The following is a 17683-nucleotide window of genomic DNA, read 5'->3' on the forward strand; positions in this document are numbered from 1 at the left end:
TAGTTTGCAAAGAACAGTGTTTTGCATTGTATTCTGTTCCTTAAGCAAAAATAATTGTGCAGAATTATATAGAATGTACAGCACAGAAAGAGACCATTCAGCCCAACTGTTCAATGCTGGTTTTTAATGTCCCATGGGGTGTCTCCTCCTGACCCTCTTCATCTAACCTCATCAGCATAACCTCCTATTTCTTTCTCCGTCACTTTTTAAATCTAATTTCCCCTTAAATGATATTGTTAACTTAGTTCCAATAATTCAAGCATCAAAATCTGCCACGCTTAAATAATGGAATGCATCTTTTCAGGGACCAGATGGACCAGCCGGAGAAACAGGCCCAGTAGGGAAACCAGGAATGGAGGTTGGTAACAATGTTGAAATTCTTGTCCTATGGATTGCTGAACGGGGGTGGGGGTGAATCAGGTGACATCTCCTCATGACTTAAATGTGTTTACATTTTATTTTTCAATACCGCTCCTCCCTTTATTATTGAATTTACATTTGGAAATGTATCACTTTAATATTAGGGTCCTCCTGGAGAGCAAGGACCTCAGGGTGGAGTTGGCCAACCAGGCAGAACGGTAAATATTACTGTTTGGAAAGTAAAATAGAAAAGACACGTAACCACTGCTCTATAATATTTTTAATGGTTCGTGTGAAATGTTTGCATTTTTAGGGTCCAAGAGGTCAACAAGGCTCTGAAGGCAGAATGGGAATCAAAGGAGTGAAGGTGAATGCTCAGTTGAACACTTGAGTACATTAATCAGTGCCTGAAAATGAAGGCCTTCCATTTTAACAAGACTTTCGAGGCAGTATTATCTGCTCACAGTTCTTTCATATGCCAGTGAATGGACGAAGGAATGAGCAACTTTACAAAAGTTGGTGCTGATTCAGTTTCACATTCACTACAATGTATTTTTCGGCACAAGACTCATAAAAGTCTGTGCTTTCTATATGCTTCATAATTTATAGAATTTCCACTAAAGATCTGTCACCTGTGGGATAACCCCTGCCTGGCCTCGCCAGATGGCAAAGCACCAAATGCCCTATTAAAATTAAACACTATGAAAGGAATGTAATTAAATCTGAGGTAATCCAAAGAGAGAGTCCTCTAAATTTCACTGATCAGTTATTGAGCAGCTCAAATTACTTTGTTTTATTTCATTGTTCATCAAAAGTTGTGGGATTTTCAGTTTTTCACCTGATAGTGCTTTTGAAAGATGAATTCAGCAAAGGCGAAAAAGGCAAACTCCTTATACACTCACACATATGTACCCTACAAAACTCGAGATCATACAACTTCCCAATGTTAAGTCTATTTAAATGTGTCTCAGCTAAATTAAAAGAAAGACTTGCATTTACATAGCGCTTTTCATTACCACTGGACGTCTCAGTGCACTTTACAGCCAATGAAGTGTTTATTGAAGTGTAATCACTGTTGTAATGTAGGAAAAGTGGCAACAAACTCCCAGAAACAACAATGTGATTATGGCCAGATATTCTGTTTTTCATGATGTTGATTGAGGGATGAATATTGGCCAGGACACTGGGGAGAACTCCCCTGCTCTTCTTCGAAATAGTGCCGTCAGATCTTTGACGTTAAGCCGAGCAGGCAGATGGGACCTCGCTTTAATGTCTCATCTGAAAGACGGCAGTTCCGACAGTGCAGCATTTCCTCAGTGCTGCACTGGAATGTCAGATTTGATTTTTGTACTTCAAAACCTGAAGGGGATGAACACAGAACCTTGTGATTAAGAGTTCTACCTAGTGAGCCACAGCTATATCAACGGTGTTGGACTAAGCCTCTATGTACAGCTTCTGGTAATTGCCAATTCTTTCGCTTTGGCAAAGGAAAGGGCTGGAAACAGTGGCTCGGAAATTCTATGATCCCACTCCACTGTATTCACGGTATGGACACAATTGTCATGCATTGACCTCGAGCGCGCCTTGACCTATCTTGACCGCACAATCAGAATGTATGAGTAACATGAGCAGCTTTCTTGTGCCAGAATTGCACAGCTGAGGCAAGCACTAGGAAGGACAGAAAAAAGTAATGCAGACCAGCCCTTGAGCCCAAGGACTGACAGGTCATGCTCAATATCTTGTGAATGCGAAGATTTAGCCCTTTTTCAAGAAGGCCATTGGCTGCCCTAAGGAAATTGGCCTCTGCCAGATTGGTGGGTCGCCTTGACAGGTAATGGCTGCCAGCAGCAGAAAAGGAACTGGCAGCAATTCCACAGAACAGTGTCATCCCACCAGCCTGGCCTCCATTTCTTACAGCAGCAGAAAAGAATAGCCTGCCATGCAGCCCCCCCATCGAGGAAAAGCTGGTACATTCCAAACGGGCCTCTGGCCTGATGTGAACGGTTTCCACCACCGCTTCTGCCACCTCCGCCCAACAACAGCCCCACTGTTCCAAAAACCCCAAGGAAATGGGGAACTTGGATGTCTCACCCCACTACAGATGTGCCTCCTCTTGACTGAGCATTTACACAGGTTGTGAGAGATCTGGGGGAGAAGAGGGTGTGATGTGCTGTCCATTCCACCAATGAAAAAGACTGCCTAATCCATGAGCTACAAAAATGTGGTAAATAGATTGTCTGACCTTAATGTGTATTGTTTAAATACCATAAGTAAAAAAAATACATTTATATAATGAATATAGACATCAGAACTTAACATCTCACATCAGCAACTGGAGCTAACTTGAGTTATTTATATTTTTATTTTAAGGGTGACAATGGGATTGATGGAAACCCAGGAAACCCAGGAAAACCAGGAAGGGTGGTATGTACCCAAAAGCCATTTGAAAATTGCTTCCACTTATAAACAGATTATAATTCCCTTGTTTAAGAATGTTATAAAATGATGGCATTTCATATTCTAGGAATATTCTCTTCTGTCTTTTAGGGGAGGAGAGGAAAAGCAGGATCAAGAGGACTAAGAGGGAAGAAAGGTTTAAAGGTGAATTTGGTCCTTTGTAATGGGTTATTTATTCAGGAGCACCATTTTCATGAAGTAGATACTTCTGTTTTCAAAAATGCCCATAATTAAAAATAATTCATAGAAATGTTTTTATGTTTGTAATCCTGTGGCACATGAATGAATACCCAGATATTGGGCTGGATTTTCATGGAGTCGGGGAGACTCCGTGGAGGTGAGAAATTGGCAGCCGGGATCCGTTTCCAGGATTCCCGACTGCATTCCTGATGCCCCCAGCTTTCACCAATACAGGTTAAGCGTACAGGCTGGTTCGGTCATGGGGACAGGCATGTCCTAGTTCTCCGTAATTATCATGGAGTTGGCCAGCTTTCAACGGCCTCATGGTTCACAGCACCTCAGAGGTATCATAAACCATTTTCTGGATGAGGGGCCCTTTTGAAAGGCCCCCCCACACCCAACCCCCCTGGCTCTTCATGCCCTCAATGCCCAGCTATACCGCTCTACCTATCCACCATGGATCCTCATATGCTCCATCCCAAGTTATGCCCAACCACCCAACACCCCCATGGCCCCTTATACCCTCCATGCCAAGCTATGGCTCCTTCATTCCCATTCACCCACTATAAACTCTGTATAGAACCCAGTAGTGACAATAGATTATCTAAAAAAAAAGCTTTAAAATCACAGTCATTCATTGATAACTTCACAGTTTCTTAAAAGAAACTCCTTTCATTGTGGCCAAATAAAAATGTCAATCATCCAGTTTCTTTAAAGTATCAATAGCTGAAACTACAAGCACTTGAAACCTAATTTCCTTGTGTAAATAAACATTGTGCAATTGAAGGAATAGATCAGTGAGCCAGAGCTGTCAACCAAGCATTTTTTTTTTCCCTAGGGCACTGACGTTTCAACACTCCAATGGATGTCTGGGCTCTCAGCCAAGGATGCTTAATGAGTCTTGGCTTACAGTCCAAATATCCATTGGAGTGTTGAAACAGCTGCGCCCCAGAGAAAACATTGCTTGATTGACAGCTCTGGCTCTCTGATCTATTCTGTCAATTGCACAGTGTTTATTTACACAGGATACAGAGGTTTTAAGTGCTTGCAGTTTCAGCTATTGAAACTTTAAATGGTCTGGCTGATTGACACTTCTATTGGGCTGTGGTGAAATAATATTTTTTAAGAAAGTGGAAATTTATGAATGAATGCTTTTTAAAGCTTTTTGCACATCCTACTGGCACTGTAGGGTTAATTGGTTCCATACAGAGCATATAGTTGGTAAATGAGCATGGAAGTGCCATAGCTTGGCATGGGGGGGGCTAAGTGGAGGGGCATAGCTTGCCATGGAAGGTATGAGAGGCTATGGTGAGATGAGTGGAGAGGCATAGCTTGGCATGGAGGATATGAGCGGCCATGGGGGTTGGGTGGAGGGGAGGGGGGAATAGCTTGGAACGGAGAGCCATGAGGAGCCTTGGGGTTGGTGGGGGGCATGAGATGGCTTTGGTAGGGAATGGGGAATATGTGGGGTGGGAGGGCTAGAGGGCTTTACTATTTTTATTACAGCTGGGGCGAAGTCCCAGAGTACCAAGGTGGGCTTTTTCAACAGCCTGTGTCAGTCGCCCCTGTGGCTGCCTCCAAACTCTTTTCAGGGCAGCAGGCCTGCTCCTGCCATCTGATGTGATTTTTATTGGGTTTTCCATTTTTCAGTCATGCTTTCTTTTCTTGTGTTTCTTAATATTATCCCACAACATTTTGCTTTGTTTGGTCCATCTTTTAATTATGGCGGCTTAAAGGCTAAAATGGGTTTTAATTAAAGAAATGGCTCAGATGGGCAGACAGACAGTAAAAGAACAAACACGCAGGTCTAGACGTGCACCCTGCTCTGTTCTCTCCAATCAATCTTTTGGCAAATCTAGGGCTGAAAGCTCCTCCTCCTTCACATCTTCCAGGAGCAGGTTCCTTCAGGCCAGAGTACACCCACCCATATATAACACAGATGAGGGGCACAGGGTCTCTCTTGTGTTCTGCCTTCGCCCAATTGGAATCCTGGACATGAGTCAACAATTTAGCCTCAAGCATTCAGTGATCAAAAGCCTTGTGGAAAGGGACTGAAGATTTCAGAAGAGTGGCCTGGAGGGTGTATTCTCAGAGTGTCGCTCTGCACAGATCACATTAGCAACATTTTGAAGTAGGAGAATTTTCTTCAGTCAGTTCAATACAGATACAATAACTTTGATTATGGCCTCTTCAACATAATAAAATGTCCCATAGTACTTCACAGGAATGTAATCAAACAAAATATGCCTCCTTGGCATAAGGAGATATTAGGACAAATGACCATGCAGAAGCTTCATCAAAGAGGTAGATTTTAAGGAGTGTCTTATAGAGGGGCCAAGGTTGAGGGAGGTAATTCCAAAGCTGAGAGCCTTGGCAGCTGAAGGAACAGCCAACAATAGAGGATTGATGAAAATCTGGGATGCGCAAGAGATAAGCATTGGAGAAACACAGAGATCTCAAAGGTTGTAAGCAATGTTCCCTCTAATTTTTCTTAGTTGTGCACAGCCTGTTTGTTGCATTGTGCAGGTCTCTTTAAGATTGCTACACAACCTCGCTTGTGCACATGTTAAAGGGAACGTGGGCTGTGTGCAGCCTGTTTTACTGCACAGTACGCTGTGGATTTCTTTGGGTAGTACAGCTTAAAGGGAAGGATGCAGGAGGTTACAAAGAGAGGGCCATGGAAGGCCATTGAAGAGAAGGATGAGAGAATGTGTATAGAAACTAATTTACCGATGCCTCCAGTGTGATTTTAACAATGATCTCTTTTACCCAGATGAATGGAAATGAATTCATTTATTCATTCAATGGTTTTACTTTATCAGAGCTCCATCAGTTAGAGCTTCACTGCACATGCAATGTGCAAAGCAAATGAACCATCCTTGTCTTTGGCTGATTAAAGAAAACTCTGGTTTTAAAATTTCTCTATTTTAGGGCACAAGTGGTAAAACAGGACCCATGGGGCCACCAGGATCAATTGGACCTCCTGTAAGTTGTACATTTATAATGATGAGTCATTGGGGTAGATGTTCATCCTTAGTGCCTGGACCTTGAGCATTGCCTGGGTGAATAGCAGAAAGGAAGATTTAGGGGAGAGGTTCACCATCCCTTACAGAATCTGCAAGCTTCCATTAATTCCATGTTCCCCTCTGCACTTTGCCTAGGTGATGGCTTAACATCAGACATACAGTAAGGACAAACAAATTACCCCTATACGAAGTTGTCAGACTTTGATACAAAGTAATATTTCCCCATCAATACTGACACAAATATTGGAAAGACTACGTCCCAGATAGGTGTGGGACCATGAACACACTCATGGTATATGTTACATTAACAGCTAAACCTGTGTACCTAATACTCTGACTTCAGTCTCAGCCTAATGTCAATTAGAAAAGTATCAATAATCAGCAAGTCATTTTTATTAACAAGCCAGCCAATAAACGATAACGCAGCCCACTGATTTTGTCATTTACATTCTGCTCTGTATGAGACTGGTAAATATCGGAACTGAAGAAGGCCCCTTGACCCTGGTCACTCATTCAATTAGATCACGTTGCTTGGACCTTAAATCCATTTGCTCACACAAGCTCCATATCCCTTACCTAAGGGGAATGTATTTTGACCAGTTTCTATGCCGTCCAAATTAAAAATATGAGTTTAGCACTCTACTGCTGAGCCACAATTTTATCATTTCTAGGCTGTGTAATTAGGTTGGGTTATCTCACTCTTGTGGAATGGGGGATATGACTGACTAGTCAAATATACCACCTGGTCTGACAGAGAAAAGTCTGCAGGAAGTCCAGAAGGTGATTGCCCAGTTTTCATCCACACAGATGGTCTCTGATGGAGGTGATCGTGTTAAGGAGAATGAAGTGAATGTGGAAAATAATTGGTTGTCTTGGGGAATGGGGACATTGGGGAATGCATTCAGTTTGCATTGATAAAATAGAAAATATTTCTGAACATGATTCTATTTTAAAATCTTCAAACTGACAATATTGTTTATTAACCTGATTTCAGCTTCTGTTATATATTTATATGCCTGTTCTAATGCCATGCTTCAATGTAATATAACAGTTCCCCATACATGTGAACATACGAATTAGGAGCAGCAGTAGGCCACTCAGCCTGTCAAGCCTGCTCCGCCATTCAATAAAATCATGGCTGATCTGAATGTAACTTCAGCCCCACATTCCTGCCTACCCCCAATAATCTTTCACCCCCTTGTTAATCAAGAATCTATCTAGCTCTGCCTTAAAGATATTCAAAGACTCTGCTTCCACCGCATTTTGAGAGAGTTCCAAAGACTCACAACCCTCTGAGAGAAAAAGTTTCTCCTCATCTCTGTCTTAAATACATGGCCCCTTATTTTTAAACAGTGACCCCTAGTTCTAGATTCTCCCACAAGAGGAAACATCCTCTCCACACCCACCCTGTCAAGACCCCTCAGGATCTTAAAGGTTTCAATTAAGGCGCCTCTTACTCTTCTAAACTCCAGTAGATACAAGCCTAACCTGTCCAGCCTTTCCTCATAAGACAACCCTTCCATTCTTGGTTTTAGACTAGTAAATCTTCTGTAAACTGCTTCTAACGCATTTACATCTTTCCCTCAGTAAGGAGACCAATACTGTACACAATACTCCAGATGTGGTCTCATTAATGCCCTGTACAACTGAAGCATAACCTCCCTACTTTTGTAATCAATTCCCCATATCATGCAACAAAGTAAAGTTTAAGTTAAATAAAAGTTTAAGTGTGAGTTGCTCTTGGATCACTCATTACAAAGGTATTCTGAGAACAAAATAAATGCCCTCTCCACTGCATCCATAGGAGAAAATTTCTGCTGTAATGACCAGCATAATTGGAAATCCGTTCATTAGAAACACATTTTTGATTTTGCTACACATAGTACAAAGAAAAACCTTTGTCATCTCCCCCTACCTGCACACACTAATAAAGGTTGCAGTGTGATTCAAGTTATCCCATGTTGTTGATTGATATATCACTTAAACTTTGTGTATACAATTCCAAACATCGTCTCAATCCCTAGGTCTATTTCAGACACGGAAAGTGCTTCAGCCAGTATGTTATCCCACAGAGTTATAAGACTCATGATAAAATAATTTAGGATATTTTTTTGAAGAAGAACATTAAAGATTAACCTTCAGGGGGAAAAGTGCAAGATGACTGTGAATAGTTGAATTCAGTATTGTATTATCCCACAGGGAATTCAAGGACTAAGCGGAGAAAATGGAGTCCCTGGCCTGAAAGGACAAAAGGTACTTGTACCATTTACCTGTACAACATGCTGCTTGAACTGTCAAGAATTACCACTTAACATTACCACAGCTAAAATTCCTCTTTTGTTGAAGGGATTAATGGGAGATCCTGGACTTTCTGGGCCACTTGGGGATCAGGGGAAGAAGGTATGTGGAAGAACATTTAAATGTTGTTTATTGCTAAAATGAGCTTTATGTAGTTTAGTGATTAGTTTCACTTTTGCTGCTTACTTAAGAACCAAGCTTGAAAAAGCAGCAGCATGTATCTCTAATATTAGCTACGGTTTAATTGCAGTGTGCATGACTCCTTGATGTTCTGTTTGATGCTAGGGGCCTGTATAAAGTGGACCCTGGCTTGGATTCTGTCCATGCTGATCTAGCTGATATCAGCCAGTGATTGGTTTGTACGGTTGTTCCTGGATTACAGAGGACAAATGTTATTCTCACCTCTTCTTGCTATGGTTTACCATTGTTCCTGCTGGGAGATGGATGTAAACAGGTGAAAGGAAGAGGTGAATTATGCTCACCAGTGAGCTCCTCCATGGACTTTTGCCTGACCAACCTCAATATGAGGCTGACACATGTAGAATGGCTGAGGTACCAGAGGGCTGTCAGTGTCCTTGAATCTGACTCTAATGAAGCTTTTTGTCATTAGCACTATCAAATGACTTAGTTCAGAATTAACTTGAGACTTCATAGTTTTCAGTAGGTCCAATGCAGTAAATGGCTGTAATAAAATAGAAACAGCATAATTATTATACATAAAGTCTGCTGAGCAATTTTAAGATTGATATATATTCTGATTAAGCTCATATTAGCCAAAGTGTTATTCCTATTCTCAGACACTGCTGGTATCAAAATTAAGTAAACCCTGTTATATTTAAATTCAGTTATAAACTACCCTCGTGGCTTATCAGATAGATACACATTTGTTGATTATTATCACCCACAAAAACTGCTAGGCTCATAAATTTGGAGATATAACATTTCCTTTGGTACTTAGTAGTGAAATGATATGGTGATGAATAAAAGTATGTTCTGAAAGGATTGCAATCTAAATACATTTTTGTGTCTCATTTTTTAAGGGGAAACCAGGATCTGAGGGTATGCCAGGATTGCGAGGGCGTAAGGGTGAACAGGTAAATACCGCACTCCAAATCTAATTGGGTGTGAAATATAAATGACGCGCTGCATTCTGCATGAACCAGTCAAAGAGAATGCTGGGTGCCATTGTCACGTTTTGGGGTTTGTCAATTTTGTCCTATATTTCCCCTGATATAGCCTGCCAGCCACCTGCATATGTCGGCTTTGTATCCCCTATAATCTGGAGAGTGCCATTTCTATCCAATATGTAGGTAAATGATCAGCAGACCCAGGGTGAATCTCTGTCTACCGGCTACCAGAATGTATCATGACATGCCACAATATAATCTGCTTATCAAACAATGAAACAGATGCACAGCAGAATGAAATGCAGCTTTGCAACAACAAATCATTTTATTTTCATAAACCAGATGAAGACTGAGTTAACAATGCAACTCAGTTAAAATGTATATTCGTCTACACTCGTTGGCGCACAAAAATAATAAACTTGCTTTCTTTGTAAACATACGGGGTGATTTTAAGCTAACCTGCAGTTGGAGTCTGACAGGATCGGATTGGGCACCCATTTGACACCCTGGGCTGAATTTTGCCCTTGACAGGCGGGCAACCGATCGTCACCGCCGAAACGGGCCCCGCCGCCATTTTAAGTGGGCGGGCCAATTAAGGCCCGCCCAGCGTGACACCCGGCGGGAAGCGCTATGCCTTTCCTGTGGGGGCGGGGTGGGGGATTCCCCAAATGCGAGAGTGCGCTCTTTCACGCATGCGCACGAAAGAGCGCACATCTCCCTGAGACTTAGTGCTGCCTCAGGGAGATCGCTGAAAGTTTTTGAAACTCTAAAAATAGAAAAATAAAAAAATCATTAACATGTCCCCCTCATGTGACAATGTCACACGAGATGGGACATGTTAATAAATATCACAGAAGCTTTATTAAACTTTTTAAAAATCGACATGAAACCTCATCCCGCCGGTGGATGAGGTTCCATGTTTTTTCAGAAGCCCGCTGGGGCTCCTGGCCTGCCCGCCAACCTTAAGATTGGACGGACAGGTCCTTTAATTGGTTTAACTACCTTGTCAATGGCCTCAATTGGCCATTGACAGGTCGGCGGGCGGACAGCTGATCGCGCTGCCCCCCCCCCCCCCCCCCCCCCCCCGCCTTCGTGAATATTTAAATGGGGCAGGATGATGTCGGGGGTTCCACCTGATATCATCCTGCGTTGGCAAGCGGGCCTTGCCCCCAGCTCACCGACGGAAAAATTCAGGCCCCTATCGGATTTTACTGGCTGATGACTTCAATGGAATGCGAAATAGGGTGCAGTATAATGTGAATTGTCAATCTGATCCTGTCTGTTTCTTACCAGACAAGTTAGATTGAAATTACCCCTATACTATAAAAACTGAAGTTTAACAGAACCACAATCTGACCAAGCTTTCTTTTTCTAAGCTTGAATTCACTTCTGTATGAAACACAGACAGCCCTCTTGTCTATTGCAGTGTGATTCATTCACTGATTTAAAACTGACTCTCGGTATAATCCTGTGAGAGGTGAGCCATAATTACTGCGCTGTCAATCTTGGAGGATTTCAGCTCATCAATGGCCTACTTCTCAAAAGAGCTCAAAAGTCAGGCAGTCATTATCTCATACTGGGTCTATCCTTTGATCTGTGTTCAGATGACTTGCAACTATCCTACTGCAGGAGGAGTAGATCAGATACCTCCCATGATTTCATTATAGCAAATCACCATTCAGCAATAGTAACTAAAAACAATCTCTGACAATTGCCTAAGATCCAAATCAACGCTTTGCCTAGTTGACACTTTGAATTTACCATTGCCCTTTTCTATTCACATTTATTAAAAATGCTGTGGCCAGCTTCTTTAGAACTGAATTGATGTTGGAGACATCTGTCAGCTCCGACACCATAATTCCTTCATTCCTTTTTCTCCCTTGTTTAAACTGGCTTGGGACATCTATATTAAAGACATCATATGTTGTTTTCTGGACGGTGTCAAAAAATTCTGAATCATGATATGAAGAATGTGAATATAAGTGTGGTCATTCTCATGGTTATATATGATGTATATTGATGCAGTTTAATATCTATGTTGCTGAGGATGCTGATTGCATGTTGTTTGGTTTCTTGCACAAAATAAAAGCCATAACATAGGAATCAAACACATGCTCAATAATTCAGAATCTTGAAACTAATCTTATTGTACAAATGAGTTGAGTTCACATCAAGTGAATTTCTCCATTGGAAAAGTATCATTATAGGAATGGGTAATGGAAAGAACATTAGTGATTATCTTGATGAAAGTTTCAGATAATCAGCAATCCGATGTGACAGTTCCCTTAAATCTTGTCTCCCGTATTTCAGCTTTGCTCTTTTATCATAATTTCATATGTTAACTTCTGGCTTACTTTGTTTTGTATGTGTTGCTCACAGAACAGATTTGGGACTGATTGAAGAAAGGAGTGTGAGAAAGCTTTACACACTGTCATGAAAATAGTGCATTATTCAGCCAGAAGGTGGCAGCCTCTAGCCATATGAACAGAGCAGCCATTGTTTCCTTATACAATATTTATGAAAACAATAGATTTTTATTATTGTCATTTTTGAGTTTGAAAATGCCAATAAATAATGAATTGGACAAATGTTTGCTACATTATGGTGAAGGCATCATGGGAAGAGCATCTACGAACATTTAACATATAGTTTAATTCTGACATTGTGGGCACATTTGCATTGCTAATTTAGGCTCTTGGAGAATTTGAAATTACCCATTTTGCATAAGCACTGAACAATTAACTCCAATTTTTTTTTAATGAGTTAAAAAATACTGATATGCTGCAAATGGCTATTGAAGCAGCACAGCTTAGTACATTCAATTAAGATGTGAAGCCCTCAAGTTACTAATGATATTTCTAATTAGTTTTAAACATGAACAGTTATCCCACTCAAAGCCAACGATGTAACATTTAATGAGTTGTTGCTATGTTCAGTATTGAAACTAAATCCAAGCATTGGCTTTCTTATCAGATTTCAAGGAGATGATAATACAAATTGGATTGTTTTCTGCCATGAATACTAATCAATTGATTTAAAGAGTATGGCAAATCTTAGGGCCGCCACAGTACTTTGGATAGAAAATATTCTCTGTGGATTTTCTACCTCATTTTCCAAAACAAAATTAAAGGATTTAATTATAGTTGAAGAAACATCTCAAGAGTATTAATGGCTTGGAATATTGGTCCTGTCATTTGATCAAATCAACAATGCAGAATCTTACACAAATATTTCAATTGCAAAATTGGAGATTAAATTAAAATAAAATCACATACTATTTGACCAGCCCTGCTTATGGCACAAGGCTGGTTTATACTGTGTCCACGTCAAATTATTAAATGGTAAAGCTGGGCAAATTGATACATGTAATTATCTCAAGCCTGTTCGTTGGGGTTTACCCGTATTCTAAAAATAACACTGTCCTTATTTAATGAATTCACAGGAAGTCAGACTTTCATCAAGATGGATTCCAAAATATCCAATAGCAGGGACACCTTCCAGTTTAATAGCATTAATCTGAATGTCAAATTTTCTGTAAATGAAGGACTTTTTCAATGTGATTCACATCCTATGACTGAGTAGCAGATCACATCTGGATTGGTTTGCAGCCTTAGACATCTGCATAATCTATAACAGGTTCAAGATATTTACTGAAATTAGCTTGTTGGCGAATGTAAAACAGGTAGGGGAACAGAACTTGGGGTCCAGTAATGATTTACATAGTGAACTCTCAAGTCAGATCACTTATTATTGATTTAATTGTTAAGAATGGAATTGATTGCTAGCATTAATTAAAGCTTCAGAGTAATCAATTTATTGCAAAATATTGTTTGATTATATTTATTGAAGCTTTCATCAAATATAGGAACACTGTATCAACTAAAATCCTACTGTCCTGGGACTTAAGATTTAACCATGGTATTAAGTGAAACAGTTTAAGTGGAACGCTTCAGAATAACAGGAAAGAACCTGCAGTGTCTAGTATATTGTCAATTCTTTTTCAGTTCTCTGCCTGAAGGCAGGTGCTTGGTGATTATTTGCTGAACTACGGCAAAATGCTCTGGTTTTTTACTATAGGTAGAATGTGGAGGCAGACCCCAAGTCAGCCTCAGCCGAAACAGGGATGAAACCTCATGCTGTCGGGGTTAATCTAATCCACACACCAGCCATCTAGTCAACTGCGCTAACTGTTCCCCATATGGTCTAAAATTCCACCCCAATTCTAGACAGAACAGAGAGAAATGGGTCTGAAATTGTTGAGTCTTGGGTGCATGTAAGTCAGCACTGAGGCCACAATATTTATATGGGATGGAACAGCCTTGGAATGTATACACATTTGTATTCCGTTGTACTTTGTTCTCTTGTCTGGAATAGCAAGTCACAAATAAAAACAGGATCTGAATTTCAACAGGACAGGGAGCAATATAATTCCATACATTTGCAATTTCCAAACAATTGCAGAAACTGCCCATATCTCTTTGATTTTATTTACTTTGTATAAGTGTTTTGTTCAATCCTCCTTATTGTTTTATTGTACCTTCAAAGTGGTAGTAAAAAAATAATGAAATACATGATATAGTCAGAATCACAGAATCTTTACATTGCAGAAGGAAGCCATTGAGCCCATCAAGTCTGCACAGGCTCTCCGAAAGAGCATTCTACCTAGTCCCATTCCCCTGCCTTATCCCCGTCACCTTCCACATTATTTTGTTTCAGGTAGCGATCCAATTCCCTTTTGAATACCTCGATTGAACCTGCCTCCACCACCCTCTCAGGAAGTTTGTTCCAGACCCCAACCACCCACTGGGTGAAAAACCTTTTCCTCGCATCACATTTACTCCTTTTGCCAATTATTTTGAATCTGTGCCCTCTAGTTCTTGATGCTCTCTTGAGTGGGAACAGTTCCTCGCTATTTACCCTGTCCATTCCCCTCTGGATCTTGAATACCTCTATCAAGTCTGCTCTCAGCCTTCTTTTCTCCACGGAAAAGAGTCCCAACCTCTCCGATCTATCCTCATAGCTACAGTTCTTTATCCCTGGAATCATTCTTGTGAATCTCCTTTGTACCCTCACCAATGTCTTCACATCCTTCCTCAAGTATGGCACCCCGAATTAGACACAGTACTCCAGATGAGGCCTAACCAGTATCTTATACAAGTTCAACATGACCTCCTTACTCTTGTACTCAATGCCCCTATTAATAAAGTCGAAGATACTATATGCTTCATTAACTGCTCTCTCAACATGCCCTGCCATCTTCAATGACTTATGTACATACACACCGAGGTTCCTCTGTTCCTGCACCTCCTTTATGGTCTCTCCCTTTATTTTATACTGCCTTACCATATTCTTCCTGCCAACATGAATCACCTCACACTTCTCTGCATTGAACTTCATCTGCCACTTGTCTGCCCAATCCACCAACATGTCTATGTCCTTTTAAAGTTCAAGACTATCTTCATCACAGTTGACAACATTTCTAATTTTCGTATCATCTGCAAATTTTGAAATCATGTCCTGCACACCACAGTCTAGGTCATTAATATGTATCAGAAAGAGCAAGAGTCCCAACACGAACCCCTGGGGAACTCCACTACAAACCTTCCTACAATCTGAAAAACACCCATTTATCACTACTCTCTGTTTCCTGTCACTCAGCCAATTTCTTATCCAAGGGCAGAATTTCACCCATGTTGGCCGGGCTCGGTGGAGGTGGCCGGGAAGCTAACTGCTGCCCGCAATCGGGGCCAGAAGGCGATTTCAGGCTGGCGGGCCAATTAAGGCCCACCCAGCGTGAAATGCGAGCCTCAGCGCTGCCTGTGCGGGCGTGGGGGAGGAGGGCGAGCGGGGCAAACGCAAACTTCATGTGTGCACGGCAGTGCCATTTGCAAATCTCCCTGAGGCAGCTCGCCTCAGGGAGACGAACAGATTTCAGAAAAAATATTAAAGATTTCATAAATGTTATAAAACATGTCCCCTCATGTGACTCTGTCACATGAGCTTGGACATGTTATTAATTAAAAAATAAAGTTTTTATTTTATTTTTATTTGCTTTTGGAAACCTCATCCCTCCTATTGTTTAGCCACTGTCTTTTCTGCCAACATTTGGTTCCAACTCACCTGACCCAGATGCATTCTCATCCCATCGAAGTTGGCTTTCCCCCAATTAATTATTCCTGCTCTAGATTGTGCCCTGTCCTTTTCCAAGACCAATTTAAACCTTATGATGCAATAGTCACTGTCCACTAGAGGCGCTCTCACTGATGTTTGATCCACCTGGGCCAACTCATTCCCCAGAATCAGGTCCAAAAGTGCATGACCTCTGGACTGGAAATATACTGCTGCAGAAAATTATCTTGAACACATTCCAGGAACTCCTGCCCCTCTTGTCCCTTTGTACTATTCCTATCCCAGTCTATATTTGGATAATTGAAGTGTCCCATTATGATTACTCTATAATTCTTGCACCTCTCTGTAATTTCTTTGCAAATTTGCTTCTCCACGTCCCTCCTGCTAGTTGGTGGTCTGTATACTACACCAATCTATGTTATTGCAACTTTTTCATTCCTAACCTCAAGCCAGAGAGGTTCTGTCATTGACCCCTCTGGAACATCCTCTCTCTCCAGTACTGAAATGCCATCTTTAATCAATATTGTCACTCCCACAAATCACTCCCCCGCCCTTTTTCTTCCTTTCCTGTCTCTCCTAAACACCTTATACCCAGGAATATTTAACGCCCAGTCCTGCCCTTCTTTGAGCCAGGTCTATTATAGCAATAATATCATAATTCCATTTGGCAAATAATAATACTTGAAAATTAAGATGATACAACACTATTGGATAAAATGGATTACTGAGAATATAACTTTAGAGCAGAGATGTTGTTTTAAAATGTGTTGACTTGTAGTAAACGTCTAGATTTTCGTTAGTATTTTCACAGATTTTCCCATGGTCTCAGACTTTGCATTGTATGAGTAATGGAGTGATATTATTTGTCTACAATATAGGGCGACATTGGCCACCCTGGCGATGAAGGAAAGGAAGGAATGCCAGGATTGCCGGTAAATGCTACTTACATTAATTAATATTGTCCTGTTCCATTGAAGCTTGAAACTGTTTGCTACATCTTAATCATTAGCTGAGCCATCAGATTAAAGTTCAAATATTGTTTAAAAACTGGATACAGTCAGCTCATTCGATGCATGTACTGTCCCGAGCAAGATCCCAGCTTCCGTTCATGCTTGGTGCCTGGTCCACATGGGGCTGTGGTAGAGGCGGTATAACAGGTCTCTGCAGTTTAGGATGGGGGAGTGAGAAAGCAGCCAGGGAATGTGTTAATGATTGGCGTCCATTGCTGCTGGGACGATCTCATGGGTGGACATCATCTGAGGATAGAAACAGGCATGGTTGTGATGCCTCCACAGCTGAACTGCTTGCCAAAACTGCTGAGCCCATGCAAGAAGCATGGTACCTCTAGTGGCATGTTGGAGGTAACATATTGTTGAATTGTACCCAGTAAGAGTCAGAACATCGGAGAAGGAGAACAACCAGTGGGTGGGAGAATTTTAATAAGGAAACTAAATGAAAGAAAGTGCTTTTTATCCGGGCAACATACATATTATCTTAGAGCCCAAGGTTCCTTTTTAAAATGCTGTTTATAAGAGAGAAGCATATGTAAATATAATGTGTTCAACTCGCACTATTTTATAAAACTGTTGTTTTGTGCTTCAATGCAGGGTCTACTTGGAGCAAAGGTAAGCAGCCCCCTACCAGGTCAGGGTGTGTACAATGTATCTAGGTACAAGGTTGATTGTTTATGATTTAAGAAGTGCATCAAAGTTCGTTCAACGGTTTCTCAAGGTCAAATGAACATAGCTCACAAAATTCAAACTGCAGAGAAGGAATGCTCGTTGTATGTGATGTAGAATTGCTCTGTATGATTTTAGTACTTTGTGTTTGTATGGCATTCCTCTGCCCAATTCTTTAACTAAGGTTATAATTTGTTGAAAACAAACTCAACGAATTGTGGTCTGGAATGCAGTGCCTGCCCGGATGGGTGGCTGCAAATTCAATAACTTTAGGGAATTGGATAAATGCTTAAAGAGGAATGTTTAGCGGGGCTATGAAGGAAGAGGCTCATGAGGAGAGAAAAGTGGATGACTCTTTCAAGGAGGCTGCACAAGCACAATGGGCCAAATGGCTACCTTCTGTGCTGTGTCATTCCATGCTTCTATG

The 17683-nt window shown here is 41.1% G+C and overlaps 1 protein-coding gene across 1 annotated transcript in view; it reads left to right on the forward strand.

The window, feature by feature from the left end:
- Nucleotides 1–17683, forward strand: part of LOC144685615 (uncharacterized) — a 449474-nt gene that overhangs the window by 404582 nt on the left and 27209 nt on the right. The window contains exons 50-60 of the mRNA XM_078550317.1: nt 305–358; nt 525–578; nt 674–727; nt 2731–2784; nt 2908–2961; nt 5929–5982; nt 8223–8276; nt 8370–8423; nt 9362–9415; nt 16456–16509; nt 17185–17202. Of these exons, the coding sequence (XP_078406443.1) occupies nt 305–358; nt 525–578; nt 674–727; nt 2731–2784; nt 2908–2961; nt 5929–5982; nt 8223–8276; nt 8370–8423; nt 9362–9415; nt 16456–16509; nt 17185–17202 (558 nt within the window). The remainder of the gene's footprint in view (nt 1–304; nt 359–524; nt 579–673; nt 728–2730; nt 2785–2907; nt 2962–5928; nt 5983–8222; nt 8277–8369; nt 8424–9361; nt 9416–16455; nt 16510–17184; nt 17203–17683) is intronic.

This window comes from Cetorhinus maximus, chromosome 10 (assembly GCF_964194155.1).
Source record: "Cetorhinus maximus chromosome 10, sCetMax3.hap1.1, whole genome shotgun sequence".
NCBI lineage: Eukaryota > Metazoa > Chordata > Chondrichthyes > Lamniformes > Cetorhinidae > Cetorhinus > Cetorhinus maximus.